The 17,189-nt window shown below is 60.2% G+C and overlaps 1 protein-coding gene across 2 annotated transcripts in view; it reads left to right on the top strand.

The window, feature by feature from the left end:
- The window catches only part of TBC1D22A (TBC1 domain family member 22A), a 339,052-nt gene extending 323,911 nt beyond the window's left edge, over window positions 1-15,141 (top strand). For both annotated transcript variants that reach the window (XM_041754866.1, XM_041754865.1), the window contains one exon: window positions 14,567-15,141. In XM_041754866.1, the coding sequence (XP_041610800.1) occupies window positions 14,567-14,616 (50 nt within the window). In that variant the 3' untranslated portion in view covers window positions 14,617-15,141. The remainder of the gene's footprint in view (window positions 1-14,566) is intronic.
- The last annotated feature ends 2,048 nt before the right edge of the window (window positions 15,142-17,189 follow it).

Below are 17,189 nucleotides of genomic sequence, written 5' to 3'. Positions count from 1 at the left end.
CCAGTTGTGGTCTCTGTAGTCTCCCCCAAAGGCATGCTGTTCTAGGAGGAGGAGGAGAAATGTTACGCAGCCAAAACTTAAGGGAAATCCAGTAGAGCTGGGCTAGGTAATTAACAAAAGTCTAATTTTCCTATAAATTGTTGATGTTTATGCTGTTGGCCAGCTTTGAAAATATCCTAACTAGTTGTGATTTTTTTTTTCCTATGTCACCATCTACTTTTACTCCTAAATTTGTATATTTACCTTCACTCTTTCTTAAGTGTGCCCCCCCCCCTTCCCCATTGTAACCTTTACGGCTTAACCAGGTTTCCAGGTCAGCCCACGTAATGCCCTCTGAGCCAGAGGCAGGAAGAACTTTCTAGCAGAGGCCTGGGGGAGCTCTCTGGTCGACTCCTGTGTGGCACCTTTTGTCCAAGAGCCACGGGTTCCTGTGCGTGGCTGCCGGGACACCCCCGGCCGGTGGGGGAGCCGTGGAAGGAGCCGTGTGCCCCGCGCCTCCAGCTCAGACCCTGGCAGTCAAGCCACAGCCATTCAGGTCCGGTTGCTGGGCGGAGGTGATCCAGGCCACAGCTGAAGTGACGTTAGGGGACTCTGTAAGGTCCGTTCCTGGAGGTGGAGAGCTGGGGCCCGGCCCAGACAAGGTTGCTGCCCTCCGTGTCGGCCCGTCAGCGTGGGCAGCTCACCCCCGGCTGCCTGTCTGCGTTCAGAGATGACGCAGCAGATGGTGTGCTGGACGGGGCTGCGAGCCCGCTCTGGGACCTGGGCCAGAGGTCCCCCCCTGCAGCGGCTCCTGCCTTGGGGGCCGCCTGGGAAGGGGCACGGAGGGGCCTCCCCGCAGCCTTCCAGGGGCACCCACCCCTCAGGCCCTCGCTCACCCTCAAATACCACCGACCACCAGCACTCCCAAGAGAGCGGCACCTGCCCCCACATCTCCAGGCTGTCTCCAAACTAGACAGATGGGCGTCGGCCTGAGATGAGGTTCAGAGGGGTGGGAAAAGCCAACCAGTTCTGAGAGATGAGCATGGAACGAGGTAGAAGCAGGTGACATGGGCGGGTGGGGAGGACGGAGGCGCGGAGGGGCCATGAAGACTGCTGGGCCTGGAAACCCAGGGAGGGCTGAGAAGTCCTAGTGAAACCAGGCCAGCGTCCCCTGCGTTCACCAGAACCAGAAGCGGCCAACCATAAACAGAGATAAAAGTATCTCCCCCATAATAATTATTTTGTTCTTCTAAAAACTTGCTGTGGCTGCTCTTACTTTACAGCGTATTTGTAAGCTTCAAATGAGCACATTTTATTGTTCTCTAATAGGTATTGCCTTCTAGCTGGCACGCAGCCCCTGGAGGTCTAGTCCCAGAGCATGTGTCCCGCGCACACTGCACCCTGGCACCGTCGTCAGGGCCCGGGGGCTGATAGGTGGTGCACTCAGAGAGGTGGGCGACGCGTGGTCACCGTGTGTCCCATTCAGGCTGCACCTGGCATCCTGGCATCTGCGTCTGCGGCAGACACTCTCTAGTGTTGTCTATTCTTAGCAACTATAATATGGTGGCACGAGGCTGACTGTGGCACAAGTGTGCCCCTTTGCAGGTCATCTGCCACCTCTCCATAACTGGCAGGAGTGGACTGAGCTCCAAACACAGAAAGCCTGGCTGGCACGGTAACTCCTCCAGCTCTAACCAGCTCACTGTGCCCGCAAAAGTAGAGCAGCCCCGAGCCAGCGTGGTGAGTGAGACCTGGAGTCTGTGGCCCAGGTGGATAGAGGACCTGGAGGCAGGTCTGAGGCCCGGCCTGGGGCCCGAGAGGAGCCCGAGGCCTCTGAGGGGGTGACATGAAGCTGGGGCCTGGCCAGCACCCCCACTCTGCCCAGTGGGCTGGTGCCATGGCCCACAGCTTCCTTTGTCCGGGCCATGTTGGAGAAGAGGCTGCCCTGGGGACCCGGCTTGCCAGAGAGCCCTGGGGATGTGCAGAGGCTGCATCCCAAGAACAAGAAGCTGGCTCCCATTGCTGGAAACTCTCAGATGCCTTAAGAGAGACACAGACCAAAGCTGATCTGAAGTGTCTCCCCACCTTGGACAGTGGTTCCCACAGGAAACACCTCTTGAAGGGAGCGCAGGGCCTGCCACGTTCAGCAGCTGCTGAACACCTGCTGCCTAGAGAGGCCCCATCTGTAACGTGGGGACCCCGGCTGCTGCCCACCAAGTCCTAGAATGATCCAACGAACACGTGCAAGAAGAACCGTGTGATACACACAGAAAGGAATGAAAATGGGATGAGATCACTTGGTTCCCGTAGGTGCGCCCCTGCTGGCTGCGAGCAGTGGGCGGGTCTCACAGACCTGGCAGGACCGCAGACCTCTGTCTCCGAGCGGGGGGTCTCTCCCAGGGCGCCCACGCTCCCAGTGAATACTCTCATTCCATGCCTTTCTTGGCGGCCTGACTCGATGTTGCCACCCTGGCCCAGCCGAGGCTTCCCTGGGCTCTTAGGGACCAAGCAGGCAGGGGGTGGGGAGGGCAGGTGACAGAGCAGGTGAATGGCCAGATGGTTGGACGTCTCACCTGTCTCCAGCCACTAGTGATTAGTGTCCCTTGTCCTGTCACCTGTGGAGGGGGGGAGTGTCATGCAGCACCAGGGCCCCCGCGCAGGGGCTGTGGGACTGCTGATGATAATGGATGTGTCCGGGGGTGTCACATTAACAACACACCTATGTCCTCATGGGAACAGCCTCCAACTGGCTTCCATGACACAAAGCCTGGAGAGTCTGAGAGCCCGCGAGGGGCATTGCAGACCTTATTGCACCTGCTTCATGGCACTGTGGGCAGCTCCACTTATCTCTCTCAGATGCTTTTCAGAAAGTTCTAAAAGTAAGAACTTAACGATAATTAGACTTTAGCAAAATGCCGAAGCATTTATTCCTGTGCTTGGCCACAGTGTTAGTTCTTCAGAAGGAGGGGCTGTGCCGCATACACAGGGCATTCTGTGCAGGTGCCCAGGCCTGCTGCTGCCTGAGGCCTCCTGCAGATGGGCAGGGCTGGGGACAGAACGCTGGGTTGGGGGCTGCCCTGCCGCCTGGGGAGAAGCTTGCATTGGCCGGTTCCTAGGGGGCTCGTTCATCCATGGGCAGTGGAGGGGTGTAGCCTTGCCTCCTGGGGGGCTCACAGGCATCATGGGAGCCCCCTGCAGATGAGAGCACTTCCATGTGCCCAGTGCGGAGTCAAGGAGGGTCCCAAGAGGAATGACACTGGAGTCGAGAAGCTCTGTGGGCTCAGGACACTCGGCCTTTTGGACATTGATTTTCCTGAGAATTTGATGACTCTCCTGGGAGCTTCCAGGAGTTTGGTGAGGCTTGTAATGTGGAGCCTGGGTGATGACAGTCTCCAAGTTCAAGGACATGTGAACCTTTGGCCCTGCCCCTTCCCCACCCACTCTGCCGTGCAGAGCTCCTGACTGGCCTCAGAAGAACCCCTTGGGGGGCATCTCCCTGGGGCTGCACACAGCAGACCACCTACATGTGTCCTGGTCCTGTTTCCATGCTCTGCCTCCTTCCTAGAGGCAGCAAGGGTAGGTCTGTGCCCAAGAGCAGAGAGAAGGGCCACCTCCGGCCTGCTGGGCACTGAGCCCAGGGCTGCTGCCACCTGCACCCACTGGCACTACCCGTCATACCCTTGGCACAGCATGGACACAGCCATGTGGACCCAGCCCACTACCGAACCTGAGTGGGCACTGTGGCACCTGAGAGAGCGTGGCCTGGTCCTGCTGACTTTGTAAGGAGCTTAGTCTGCTGGCTTTGTCATCTGCTGCCTCTAGCATGACTGTGAAAACCACTTTACCTCTCTGTCCTTAGGATTCTCGCCTGTGAAGTGGATATAATATGTTTCTCTGAGCTTGTTCGATTAAGTGAGAAAGAGGTGGGGGGCACGGAGCCGGCACCCTGTAAACACCCCAAGATCAGCATCGGCAGAGGTGGCTTCACTGGTGTGTGGTCATCTCCTGGTCCATGAGCGGGACATGGAAGGACTGGAAGGGAGGCATCTAGGCCCCTCTTGGTGATCCTCACGGGTCCCTGTGACCCAGGGCTGGGAACAGGGCCTCCCACTCAGCTGAAGATGGCAGAGGAGCAGCAAGCGGTCACAACAGTTGGGAGCTCTGCCTCCAGGGCTCTGTGAGCTCTGTGAGCTCCTTCTCATAATCCTAAAAGTCGATAAACATCCCAGCAAGTTATTTTATGGATATCCGCAATCCGATTGTAGAGTGCATATGGAGCACGAGCCCCAGAACAGCCAACCACAGTGGGAGGACGGACACTGCCTGGCAGCAAGACCTCCCACAAGACTGTGCTGTTGCCAGAAGAAGCATAGACGAATAGATCAGCAGAACGACGTGAGAGCTTGGAAATGGACCCATGAATATAGTCGCTGATCTTAACAAAGGAGCAGAGACGACACGTCGGAGCAAGGACTGGCTCTTCCGCAAATGGCACTGGGACACCAGGCATGGCAGCAGAGCAGCAAATCTAGACACAGACCTTATGGTGTTCACGAGAATTGGCTCAAAATGGGTCAGAGAGCTCCATGTAAAATGCAAAACTTTATATAAAACTCCTGAAGTAGATCAAAACCTAGATGACCTTGGGTTTGGTGGTGACATTTTAGACACAATGCCAAAGGCATATGGTCCGTGAGGGAAATAAATGGATAATGACATTGTAATTATAATTACATTACAATTAGAAACTTCTCTGTGGAAGGCACCATCAGGAGAGTGAGAAGACAAGCCGCAGACGGGGAGAAAACCATCGCAAACATAGCTGATGAAGGACCGCTGTCCTGTGTATACAAGAACTCTCAAAACTCCGGGAGAAGAAAGCAAACAACCTAATTAAAACTGGGCAAAAGATCTATACAGACACCTTATTGGAGAAGATGTACACGTGGCACAAAAACCATATGACAATGCTCCATGTCCTGTGTCATCAGGGAGATGCAGGTGGAAACAGTGAGATGCACACCTGCTGGAGTGGCTCACGTCTGGAGCACTGACCGAGCCCAGTGGAGGGGAGGACGTGGTGCAGCAGGTGTGCGCATTCATAGAGGACGGCTTGGTGGCTTCTTCCCAAGGTAGCCGTGCCCTAAACCATGAGACCCAACCGTTGCTGTCCATGGTATTTACCCAAAGGAGTGGAAAATTATGTCCACACGGAAACCTGCAGGTGAATGGTCATTTATAATTTTCCAAACTCGGAGCCCACCAAGATGTCCTTCAGGTGGCGAATGGATAAACAGTGGAGTTTTTTTTTTTTTTTAACAGTGGAGTTTTATTCAGCGCTAGAAAGCAGGGTGCTCCTGAGCCATGAGGAGACACGGAGGAACCATAAATGCGCGTCAGTAAGTGAGAGAGGCCGGTCTGAAGGATACATGCTGGACGATGCCAGCTCTGTGACATCTGGAAGAGACAAACCATGGAGACGGGAAAAGGACCGGTGGTGGGCAGGGGTGATGGGGAGGGAAGGACCACAGGGGGAGCCCAGAGGGTTCTCAGGGCCGTGAAACTTCCCTGTCTGGTGCTAAGTGATGGCCACGGGTCATTACACATCTGTCCAACCCACGGGATATACGGCGCCCAGAGAGGGCGCTGATGTAGGACCACAGTCTCCGGGTGTTGTCATGTGTCAAGGTAGCTTCACCAGTTAGAACAAATGCACCGTCTGGTGGGGGCTGTTGATAGTGGAGGAGGCTGGGGGGGCAAGCAGGTATGTGGGAACTCTACTTTCTGCTCAGTTTTACTGTGCACCCACAAGGGCTCTAAAAGTATTTTTTTTAAAGTAGGTAAACGTGGCCCAGGATTCACCCAGCACTGTGATCTCTGGTCCGTGAGCATACCCAGGTTCTTCCAGCTTGTCCCATGGGCATTGGAGCCTTCTCTGTCCAGGTCTGTTGGGGGGCAGGTCTCTTGCCAGGGTTCCCCGTGCCTTGGCCCTCTGTGCCTGCTGTATTGGCGCCTCCTTGCTTCTGGGCCTGCCCGTCTCTGGGTCCCATATGTATTCAGCAGGCACGAGGGCCAGCCCCATGCTGAGCACTGGGCACATGTGAGCAAGCGGTGGCGCTGACCTCTCCAGGTCCCTAGTCCAGCGCCCCAGCCTCTACCAGCCTCGTGGCCTCTTCTGTTCTAGGCCACAAAATCACCCCCCAAACAGCTTAGCGTTCCATGTGCCCTCTGCACAGTCCCTGAACCCACATGGGACCAGGACATAGGAGACCCTTTGGTAGGAGGACTTCTGTGACAGCGGTGGCCAGTGACATCTGTCAGGGAATACACGGTCATTTACAGAGCCCCTCCTCTTCTGTCATCTTGTGTTAGACCTTGCGATGCCCGGTGAGGCAGAATTGTCCTCTCCAATTTCATGCTGCAGGAAATGGGGCCCAGGATGCAGGACCCCCCAGGGTCACATGGCGTAGAGAGGTGACCCGCTGGGGCTGAGCCAGGACAGGCTTGCCTGGTGCACACTGTGGGTGTTGGGCTGCTCCACAGCCTGTCGGGAGCAGCATGGTCAGCTGGAGGATGCCGGTTTCCTTCACCCAGATGCCTCCTCAGGAGCCAGTTTTGAGGACCTGCAACCTCACGAGGCTGTCACTCTGAACCCACTCTCAGCTGCTTTGAGGCCGTCCTGTGACGGGTGCTGTGCTCCTGTGGAGCCTCCGGGCTCCCCAGCCCGGCAGGTCAGCAGCCCCCAGCATGCAGCAGGGCACAGCTGGCCTTGGCAGGCCTGAGCCACCGCGTCTTTCCTCCTGGCCTTCCAGCAGGAGGAAAATCAGTGTGAGAACATACCCCTGAACAGGTTGGGGAATTTAACAGTTTTTATGGAGTGCGTCACAAGGAAAATACCATTTCGTTAGTGAGCCTATGAAATCAGCTCTGCCGAAAGTCAATATTACCACCTGTTGAGACGTAGCCTTTGAAAGAGTGGTGTGTCGTAGTGGAGCGGGCTGGTGCCCGGCTTCTGGCTGCGGCCCTCCTCCCCGGGGGTGGGGGGGAGCCTGTGTCTCGGCTGTGGCCTGGGGCTGGGGGGGTAGCGTGGGCGCCACAGCGTAGTTCCCAGTTCAGCTCCGGGTGGGTGGGGGGACGGCGGGGAGAGCGGACCAGTGCGGTGGGGCCACGCTCAGTTCCAGATGCCTTTAGACCCTCCGTGGAGGCCACAGGCGGTAGGTGTGCAGGCAGCCCTCTGACACTTGGTACTGGAGTTCAGGGTGGGGGGGGGGTCATGGCCCCACAGGGCACCCCCGAGGAAGGCTGCAGGGGCGGAGAGGGCCTGGCGGACAGAAGTGTCACCAAGAGACTGTAAGGGTGCCCAGCCAACCGGAGGGGGGCCTCTAGGACGTGGGGGGACTGGCTTTGGGAAACCACTGGAGATGGTGGGTGGGACCAGTGTGGGAGCCCTGGAGGGCCTTTGTTGCCTCGGCTAGGGGAGCTGTGCTGGCTGTCTGGACAGCACCCCCAGGGCAGCGGGGCGGGTTCAGCCTGCAGCCCTTTGGCCAGGAGTGGACACTGCCGCTCAGACCCCGGTTCCCCGTGTCTGGCCTGCCAGGCCCACAGCCCGCAGTGGCTCGCACCCTCCCTCCCCGCCCCCCTGCCCCCCCTCCAGAGATTCCTCCCAGGTAGCACTTGCACTGCCTCCAGGCTCCCGCCCCTTAGCAAAGGTGCCCTCTCTGCCACTCTGTACGTGGGCGCATGGGGCGGGTGGGCCCCCCTCCTGTATGTGGGCGTCCTTCCGACCAGCCCTTCCTGAGGAGGCCTCAGTGGACAGCATCTTGCCATGCCCTGTGACCGGCTGCCCGCCCCGCATCCCGTAGAAGATCCCTACAGGAAGGTCTTCCCGGGAGGAAGCTGACGATCACCAAGCCAGGCTTTAAAATACTCTGTGTGCTGACGAGACGTCCCTCGGTGTGTGCAAAGACGTGAAGCAGGAAGGCTGGCTGATTGGGGCCCCCAAGCCCCGCTCCTGTTTCCAGGACCCAAAGGTGTTTTTCTGTTTAGCATTCCTCTTTGGGAAAAGAAATAGGAAACTAATTACAAGGGCAGGAAGCCTCGCTGAGCCGTCAGAGGCCCTCAGATGACTCCGCCACAGTGTCACCTTCTACTCTCCACCTTCCGAGCGCTGTCACCAGCGGGCTGGCTGGCCTGGCAGCTGGCCGTCTGTCCCAGCCGGCTGTCACCAGCCTTCTATTTTTAGTCTTGGTTTGGTCCAGAACTTGACAAGATTTTCAAACTAATAACTGGATTGTCAAAGAAATCAGCTGTCGTCGGGTGGTCTGGGAGGGAGAATGTGGGCGGGGGAGGGGGGAGCTGCTGCGGGGATAGCCGGACACCGGGGGCCGCGTCAGGCTGGTGGGAGCTGCCCGGCCACTCCCCGCTCCTGGAGGGCATCGGGGCCAGCAGGCCGCCCTGTGACCCTGAGGACATCACAGCGTAGCTGCCGCCCTTGAGGGAGCAGGGAGTCTCCCTTCTTGGGCCGGGTCAGCATCTGCTGGAGACTCAGGAGTGGACTTGGTGGCTCAGCTGCCGTCCCTGTGGGGTGTTCCCTGGACCAGGCAGGCCAGTCGCTGCCTGAGGCGTTCCAACGGGAGCAGACACCAATTCCAGAAAGAACGGCCCAACGCATCCCAGCTTCCAAGCTCACCTGCTGTGCCTCCCCATCCTTCCCCCACCCCAGGAGTCCCGGTGAGGCCCAGCCAGGAGCTCCTGAAATCCCTTACACGTCCCCCCGTGTCTGCACTGCTCGCAGACGCCTCAGACCCAGTGGTGTAATTTAATCTTGGCTACGTTTTTATCTTCCACTTACACATGTACTTATTAAGAACAGGTGTTTTATGTTGAATGTGGATTCAGGCCCCAGCATCTCTTGCACAGGCAGGAATACAGATGACCTGTCCCTCTGCAGACTGTCGGGGGTCATGGCTTGGGGCTGGGACCATGACCCTTGACCCCTGCCCCGCGTGGTCCCTGGAGACTGGCCCGGGGGCGCAGATGGCCCACTGGTGAGGAGCTGCCCAGGGGCTGGCCACAGTGGCCCAACCAGCACCTCTGCCCACAGAGGGTGCACGTCAGCACGCAGGAGCGCACAGGTCCTGTTCCGGCTCCAGCTGGGGCCAGGACGGTGGCCAGGCAGGTGACCAGGCATCATGCCACGCATGTGTGCCGTGTCCTCCATCCTCAGCATGGCTCCTGTCGCCTTGGAGGGGTGTTGGTAGTGCCCTGGGGTCCCAGGTGTGGATGAGATGATGGTGAAGCCACAGGTACCTTACCGCAGTGCCTGCCCGGCACCAGCTCCGCTCTAAGCACTGCCGCCCGCCCTCCCAGCCCCGAGCTGGCTCATCACGGTCCCCAGCGCACAGGTGAGGGACTCCGCTCACAGGGTTGCTGGCCGCCTGTGCTCTGGCCTCACTCCCCAGGTCCTGGCGCCAGGAGCCCCTGTGCCCCCAGGCCCCCGGGCGGCACCTCGGCCTCGCGCCTGAGCTGTTAGGTTTTCTAGCCAAGCTGCACAAATCGAACGTCAGAATGCGGACGGAAAAGTGAATTAAACCAATTAGCCCTGCTACCTGACTTGTGTGTCAGCGAGTGACTCCTGTTTCTTCCTTCTCGGTTAAGGGGAGGAAATAATAAGAGTTGGCAAATGGCCCCTTTTAGCCCCGTCATGATTAATTTATTCATCTCTGAGAGTTGGCAATTTGTAAACCTCTGACTGGAGCCGACCTCTGCGCTCTGTGCCACGCGGAGGAGCAGGTGCTGGCGTGTGCTCCGCCCTTCCCGCCGCCCCTGGGAGCCTTCCGGGAGGTTCTCTCTGCCGAGGGCCCCGAGGATGGAGGCGCTGGTGCGCGCCGTCTGCCAGCCGGGCACCCAGGTGGGAGACGGTGTGTGTCCCTCAGAGCAGTGTGATCCCTGCCATGTGGGAAATCTAAAATTTCCTGGAGTTGCGTGGAAGACATCCAGGTGAATTCACTAGTATTTTATTTATCCCAGAAATCCAGAATACTGCCTTTCAGCCTGTAATCCCCATAAAAGCTATGAAGAAGCATTTGTACAGCTTTCGTGCAGACTGACCAGAAGCCTGGGGTGCGTTCTCCGTGACACGTCCCCACGGGCGCTCAGTGGGGACCGGGCCGATGGGGGACCCAGCCGCGACTCGGCTCAGGCCCACATGCCATCTGCTTCATGGTCACTTAGCTGTCCGTCACCTGATACCCAACTCTGCTGATGCTGGCACAGGTGCACCTGCAGGCGGGGCCCCCAGGGGCGGAGCTGCTGGCATCCGCTGCGCAGTGCCCACAGTATGTGACCATGCCTGGAACACAGCCCCAGCTCGGGGTGCGGTCACGAGCCAGCAGACAGACGGATGCCTAAGGTCAGGAACATCTGCCCTTCCTGGGTTCTCTGCCGTGCCTTTCTCTCCTGCTCACACCACCGCCGCCAGGTGCTGGCCCCACCACCTCCTCTCTGCCGAAGACGAACCGACGCCCCATCGCTCAGGGGAGGGTCAGACACCTTCACTGGGACAGAGTTGTCCTTGGGCCTGGAGCCCAGAGCCCCGTGGCCTGGGCGGGCCGGCGGCCTCCCTCTGCGCACCCCCGGTCTGCCCGCTGCACGGCGAGGGGGGCTGTCGCATGTTTGGGGGAGGCCGTGCATCCTGCAGAGCACCCCGGGGTCAGCTGTGCAACGCCGCTTGGTGATGAGAGGTCCTGGCACAGAGACCGATGATGGCTGGGCCTTTACTCCGAAGCTCCTCACAGCTCAGGCGTGGGCAGACTTCTGGGAGAATTTTGAGTTAAATACGGTTCATCTAGTATCTGACATTAGAAGTTGAAGATCCGGGCCAAAGAGACTAAACAGCAGCGTCCCCTCGGGTTTGCCGGCAGCCTCTCGACTGAGCAGCTACGGCGCCCCCGCAGGGCTTCGGGCGCCCGCTGGGTGGGGGCCCCATCCCCGCTGCAGGTAGCACCCCGTCCCCTTGCGTGCCCTCATGCCCCCGGGGCGGACCGTCCATCAGGAGTTCCACTCCGTATTCAACTTGTCTGCTCATCTCTCGGTTTCCCACAACTGATCATTTATTTATCAGAAATGCTGCTCCTGCCGCTGTGATGGTTGCTTTGGCCCGTGACAGTAATTACAACGATCATGACTGAACCTAGTGATGACTGCATAGTAGTGACTGGGGACGAGCAGCAGCGGGGCCACCATGCCAGCCCCGTCATGGGCTCTTTGCATGTGGTGACAGCTCAGGGATGAAGGGACATGACTGTCCCCATTTACAGATGAGGAAACTGAGGTACAGCATTAGGAGGCTTGCCCAGGGTCACGTGACCCGTCAAGGCAGGACTGGGATTTGAACTCTAGTGGATTAGTATCACTTAAAAGCGTGCAGACTTTTCACTGACTTGCCGGGCTGCCAAGCAAACTCCTCACTGACCGCTCCCATGTACTGTGCGTTTGGTTTCAGGGATGCAGGGACGCGTAGACCCATAGATGTCACAGAGGAGACAGAGCAGCTCACAACAGAGGTCCATGGGGCCACGGTGGCAGCGGGGTCCTCTGACAGCTGCGCTGTGGCCGCTGGCCACCCCCCCCCACTGCTGCCCACACTCCCGGGAGCCTCTGCGAGGGGCCAGCGAACAGACAACTCTGGGGTCAGGTGCGGCAGTGTCTGCGGGGGCAGCTGCTGGAACAGGCAGCCCAGGGCTGTGGGCCTTCCTGCCACAGCCCGCTCCCCAGGGCGTTCAGCGTCACCCTGGCCTGCCTGGGGGCCATGTGAGTCCACTTGCCTGCTGCCAGGCTGGCACTGGGGGGCCTCCCTGGGGACGGCCTCCACACGCTCAGGATGGCCCGTCGGTGTCCAGAGCACAGTCCAAGCCGCTTATCCTTCCGAGAGGTGGGACAGCGTGTCCAGGCCTGTCCCTGGGATGCTGGGCTGCCACCCTATGGTTTCCAGAGCTCCCCAGATGAAGGTGACATGCGACAGGACTCAGACCTGCAGACCCCCAGGCGGCCAGGTGGGGCGGGTTCCACTGCTCACCCTGTCAGGATGTGTCGCCGTGGAGCCATGTGGAAAGCCAGGGGTGAGTGGCAGGTGCAGGAACCCGAGCACCTGTGCTGTGGCTGTGTTCACATGGTGGCGTCTCGCAGGCCAGGACGGGAGGAGAGTTACAGGGACCCGACACGTCTGACTTCTCAGGGCGTCAGCATCCTGGGCAAACCTTCCTCCACCTCTCGTGTCTGCTGACGGGGCCGAGCGCTGTAACCCTCCAGGTTTGTGGGACTGGGCTGGTGATGGGGCCCCGGCTCGGCCCTCTGCACTACCACTGCTCCTCCGCCAGAGGAGGGTCTGTCCCTGGGAGGGCCGGACCCTGTGACGTGATCCGGGGACAGCTTCAGAGCAGTGGCCCTTGGCCTGGACCATGTGCTGATGCAAAACCCCTCACGGCTAATCGCTGTCCACGATTCCCGCCTCAGGGACGTCTCTGCCCAGTGCATAAATAAGACAGGCCTTTTAAAAAAAGAAATCTGTATTTAAGGACGTGTCTGGCTGTGTTCTTTGCCTCCCGTAAAGGTCACCCGGATAGATTTTTCCTTCTTTAGCATTGCAGGCTGCGGAGCGCCGGGCATTTCTATTCCCCCTCCGTCCAGTGAACCTGGGGACTAAATTAGATTCTGAAATTGAGTGTGCAGGGGAGTCGGTGAGCTCCCGTAATGGGAGGGTATTGCTTCTCACCTTGCAAGTAGCGAGGTCATGATAATATGAAGCGAAGTGGATTAAAAATAAAACCAAAGGTATTTATTTACGACCTGCTCAGAATTGGATTGGCGTCCGTGTAAGTTGCATCTAATGGTGAGAGACAGCAGATTGATGTTGATCTGTCCCAGGGGACACTCTGCCAGTGAAATTTGCTCCGTGAATTCAATTTAAAGGCCCCCAGAAAGTATCCAAAATGCAAAAGGAAATGGGGCTGAGGGAGGGGAGGAAGCCGCAGCGGTGAGCCGGTGCGGACGACCATCTGGATGCATGTCCCGGGTGGGGGTGGGCTGTGCGCAGCGCGTTGACCCGGGGTGGACCTGAGACACCGCGGCAGCCCTGGTGGGACCTGGGGCCCATCCTGCAGGTCAGGCGCCTGAGGCTGCCGGGATCTGAGCCTAGACGGGCTGCGCAGCCCGCGGCCTGAGTGCTCACGGTGCCGCTCTGCAGGATGGACGGCGCGGCCCTCCTCAACCTCCAGTAAAGGGGGGGCTCAGAGAGGAGGGGCGCCCGCCCGCCTGCCTCGGCACCCCACCTCGTGCCCCCGTCCCAGCCTTGCAGGAACAGGGGCCTCAGTGGATGGTGCCTGTGAGTCTCCCCGAGCTGCTCCTTTCGGGGCAGGCAGGGTGGGGCGGCCCGATCTGATCTCCGCCCCCCGCCCCATCACCTGTCCCCTGCTGGGACCCTCAGAGAGGGGCCAGCCACCCATCAGGCTCACTCAGGTGTGGCTTCTGTGTGGGCTGGTTCTCCAGGACCAGAGCCAACAGGGTTGGCCCACTTCCTGAGGAGTCTGGCCTCAGGCCTTGCCCTGACCTGATGCCCAGTCCCCCACTTCTCCTCCTCTGAGACCCAAGCCCGGGAAGCCATCCGAGGCACACAGCCCTCCCCCGTCCCCCAACTGCTCTGGGTACCAGGGCCTGTGCTCCCCCGAAACCCTCCCTGCCCTTGGGGTGTCACTGGGTGCCCTGGACGAGGACCGTGGTCCATCAGAAGAGCTGATTAGTGTGCAGGGCTGGGTCCTAGCATCACTGTGGTCCTGGTCATGTTTGTCCTTTCCAGCACGTTCTTCAGTATCCCTGTCTGTGGTTTCTAAACTACGAGCTCTTGAGACAGTTCCTCTGTCCTGTGAGGGGTGAGCTCAGTGCCCAGCCTGGCCGGCTGAGACACGGCCCGCTGGGGGGCTGGATGGGCTGCGGGCAGCCAAGGGTCTGCAGCCTGGTCCTCCCTGGAAACACTGAGTATCCAGTGAATGACAGTGACAAGGGCTGCTCCTGTGTCCCCGCCCAGCCAGCGTGTGCCCGCCGGGAGTGCACACACAGCACCCCCAGTGTCCCCACTGAAGCACCTGGTGCCAGGAGGGATGTCTCTCTGTGAAGTCAGCCCAGGCCCGGTGGGGTGCTGGCACTTTCCTCCTGGGTCCTGCAGGACCTTGGAGTGAGCTCGCGGGGCAAGGAGGCACATCGGCAGCCAGGCCCCACCAGGCCAGCGCTGGACCTTGGAGCCCAGGGGAGCCAGTCTCGGGAGGCGGGGGGGGGTCACAGCTGCCCCCAGCATCCCAGCAGCATCGCCGGAAAGTGTGCAGAGCCATGTGAGGCTTCCTCCTGGCTGTGGGGTTGGGGTCTCTCGGGTCCAGAGGGGAGGGGGCGCATGGTGGGATCTGGGAAGCCGCACAGGCCACTCTGGCTCACCAGTGTACTCACCGCTGGCCAGTCCCCAGCGAGGGGAGCCCCGGGGCTGCAGCCCCTGCCCGCTGTGCTCCGCTGCTCTGACTCGGGCTTGTCTCTCTCCCCCTAGGAGCTGTTGCTCTTCCTTCAGAACCTGCCGACAGCCCACTGGGGCGATGAGGACATCAGCCTGCTGCTGGCTGAGGCCTACCGCCTGAAGTTTGCCTTCGCGGATGCCCCCAATCACTACAAGAAATGAGCCGGGGCCAGCACAGCAGGCCTCACCCCGCCCTAGGGCAGCGCACCGAATGTCGCCGGTGGCCACAGGCCCATGGTCAAGGAGAGGCCTTGCTGGGGCAGCCCTGCCCTCCCCGGAGCTGGCCAGGACTGGGCGTCAGACGGGGGCCAGGGCCTGGCTGGGGGCCGCCTCTGTTTCCTAGGATACCAAAGAGAGCCGGGGAGGGTCTTGGCCCTTTGGGAGCCCGGAGGTGGGTGGGCGTCTCCCTCCCTGTCCCTGGAGCGTCCTTGCCAAATGACCGCCTCCTGGAGCCCCCGCTGCGCTGCAGCCTGAGAGCCAGACCCTCTGGGAGAGGCCTGCTGTCCGGTGCCCAGGGCAGGAGGAGGTGGTCGTCATCTCATATCTGCTTTGAAATGCAAAACTCCTATTCTGTTGAGTGAAAGAGAATAAAACAGACAAAACAGCAAGTGGGATGTTGCCCAACCTGTGACGTCTCTGTCCCCGCAGGGCTCCTCGGAGTTGGCCTTATCCCTGTAGCTGCCCGTCACTCTGGCTTTGGCGCATGCCATCTTTCTTGGCCTAGGCTGCCCTGGGTCAGTCGAGCGGCTGCGGAGCTCCGGCTGCAGTGGGCTGGGCGCAGGGTGAGGAGCGGAGCGGGGTCCTGCTCCTATCTCTGGCTCTTGAGTGGGAGAACTCGCCGGCCCGTGGGCTCTTCTGCTGGGAGGTGAGGCGCTCGGGGCCCTGCTGCCCTGGGGACAGCCACGCAGACCTCCGGCTGAGGACATTGGTCTCTGAGTCGGGCCATCAGGGCAGGTGGGCTCAGCTGCTGTCATCAGAGTCCTCAGAGCACTCGTCCGCGGCCTCGCCCCACCGTCCAGATCTCAGGCCAGATCTCAGACACAGTTGCTTCCCGCTGTTTGGGGCCAGGGGTGCAGAATGCCCAAGCGCAGAAGGTCCTGGCCCGGCCTGCCTAGGGCTCTGCGGGGGCCAGATATGCGTCCCACACTCCCCACCCTCCCCCGTGCGGAGGAGCACCTGCCCCGGGCGTGGGGCTGGCACACCCCGTGGCTCCGTGGGCCCACTCTGACCCCTGAGCCTGGACAGACTCCCAGCCCCCTCTGCTGGCAGGCATCTCTTCCTGCTGCGAGCCGGTCCTGGGGCAGCCATACCAGGGCGCACCGTCCTTGCTCCGGTCGGCGGGAGGACGCGCGGGGAGGCTGCAGACGGGGTGGAAAACATACACGCGTATCACGTGTGTGTCCTTTGTTTTGTTATAACGATTCTCGGCTCATTACATGTGGCGTGGAAGTCAGCCCAAGGTACCGTGCAAACGTGAGGGGCTCCCACATCCGTGGAGGTATCTGCCTCAGACCAGCCAGCACAGCCCCCAGCCCCGGGGTCGGGGATTCCTCTCCGCCCAGCGCCCCGTGGTTCCCCGGCCACTGCTCCTTCTCCAGCCAGGGCACCCGGTTCTAGGACTGCCCCCCTGGGCCACCTGCTTGGCCACGTGCCCCCTGCTGTCACAGCTCAGAGCGCTCCGTGTGGCCAGGGTGTTGGGCACACAAAACCTCTGCCTCTTGAGGCAGTTAATTTTTCTGATAGGAGGATCTGCGAAGTTAAACGAGGCCCCACCTGTATTTTCCCATGTCTGAAGCTGGAATTGAACGTTGGCGAGCATCCCAGGAGCCTGGCAGGTGCATCTGAAACGATCGGAGGCTGTTCTGTCTGCATACAATGTGCTGAACCGGGAATAAGGATGCAGCGAACCCCGAGCCTTGGCCCGATTCAAGGACTGTCCTAAGGGAACAGGGCTGCCCTGCATCCGGCGTCTTTGGTCCTCGGGGACCGGGTGACAGCCGAGTGCAGGGCAGTGGCCGAGTCCTGGCCTTTCCATTCAGGCCTGACAGTGGGCACAGCACCATAGTCTTGCTGAAAGCCCAGGAGTACCTGTCGGGGAGAAGGTGGGCTGGGGCAGCGCAGGGGTCACACTCAGGCTGCACCCTGAACCCTGACTCTGCACGACTCGGGGTCAGACCCAGGCCAGCCCCTTATTTGACCACCTGCCAGGCCCGGGACGGAAAGGGCCTCCACACCTGGCCACTCCCTGGGCTCCCAACCTCCCACCCTCATGGGTCATTTAAACAAGGCCCCGTGGGCCCCAGCTCCTCGGGGCTACCTGGATGGTGCCGCACATCTGCACGTCCCCCCATAGTGGGGCTCCCCAGGCCAGCCCATGGCTCTCTACTATCTTGTGGGTCGGCTGGTGGGGTAGGGTGGGCAGGAGACCCCAAGGGGGGTGAAGCACGCACCTCTCTTCCCTGTGACTGGCCTTGTTGCTGGCTTGCACTTGCAGGGTGGGGATGCACCTCCCTTCCCTCGCTCGGAAATGGGGGTGTTGGGTGCCAGGTCAGAGCCTGGGTGACCCGTCGGCAGCCATGGTCTATGGGCACCTGTGGCCTGGCCGTCTCATCCTCAGATGCACGTTGGGGTCTCACAGACCCCCAGGGGCTCAAAT

This window comes from Vulpes lagopus, chromosome 5 (assembly GCF_018345385.1).
Source record: "Vulpes lagopus strain Blue_001 chromosome 5, ASM1834538v1, whole genome shotgun sequence".
In the NCBI taxonomy this organism is placed as follows: Eukaryota; Metazoa; Chordata; class Mammalia; order Carnivora; family Canidae; genus Vulpes; species Vulpes lagopus.
Note: the sequence above shows the minus strand (reverse complement) of the source record. Positions and strands in the feature narration are given on the sequence as shown.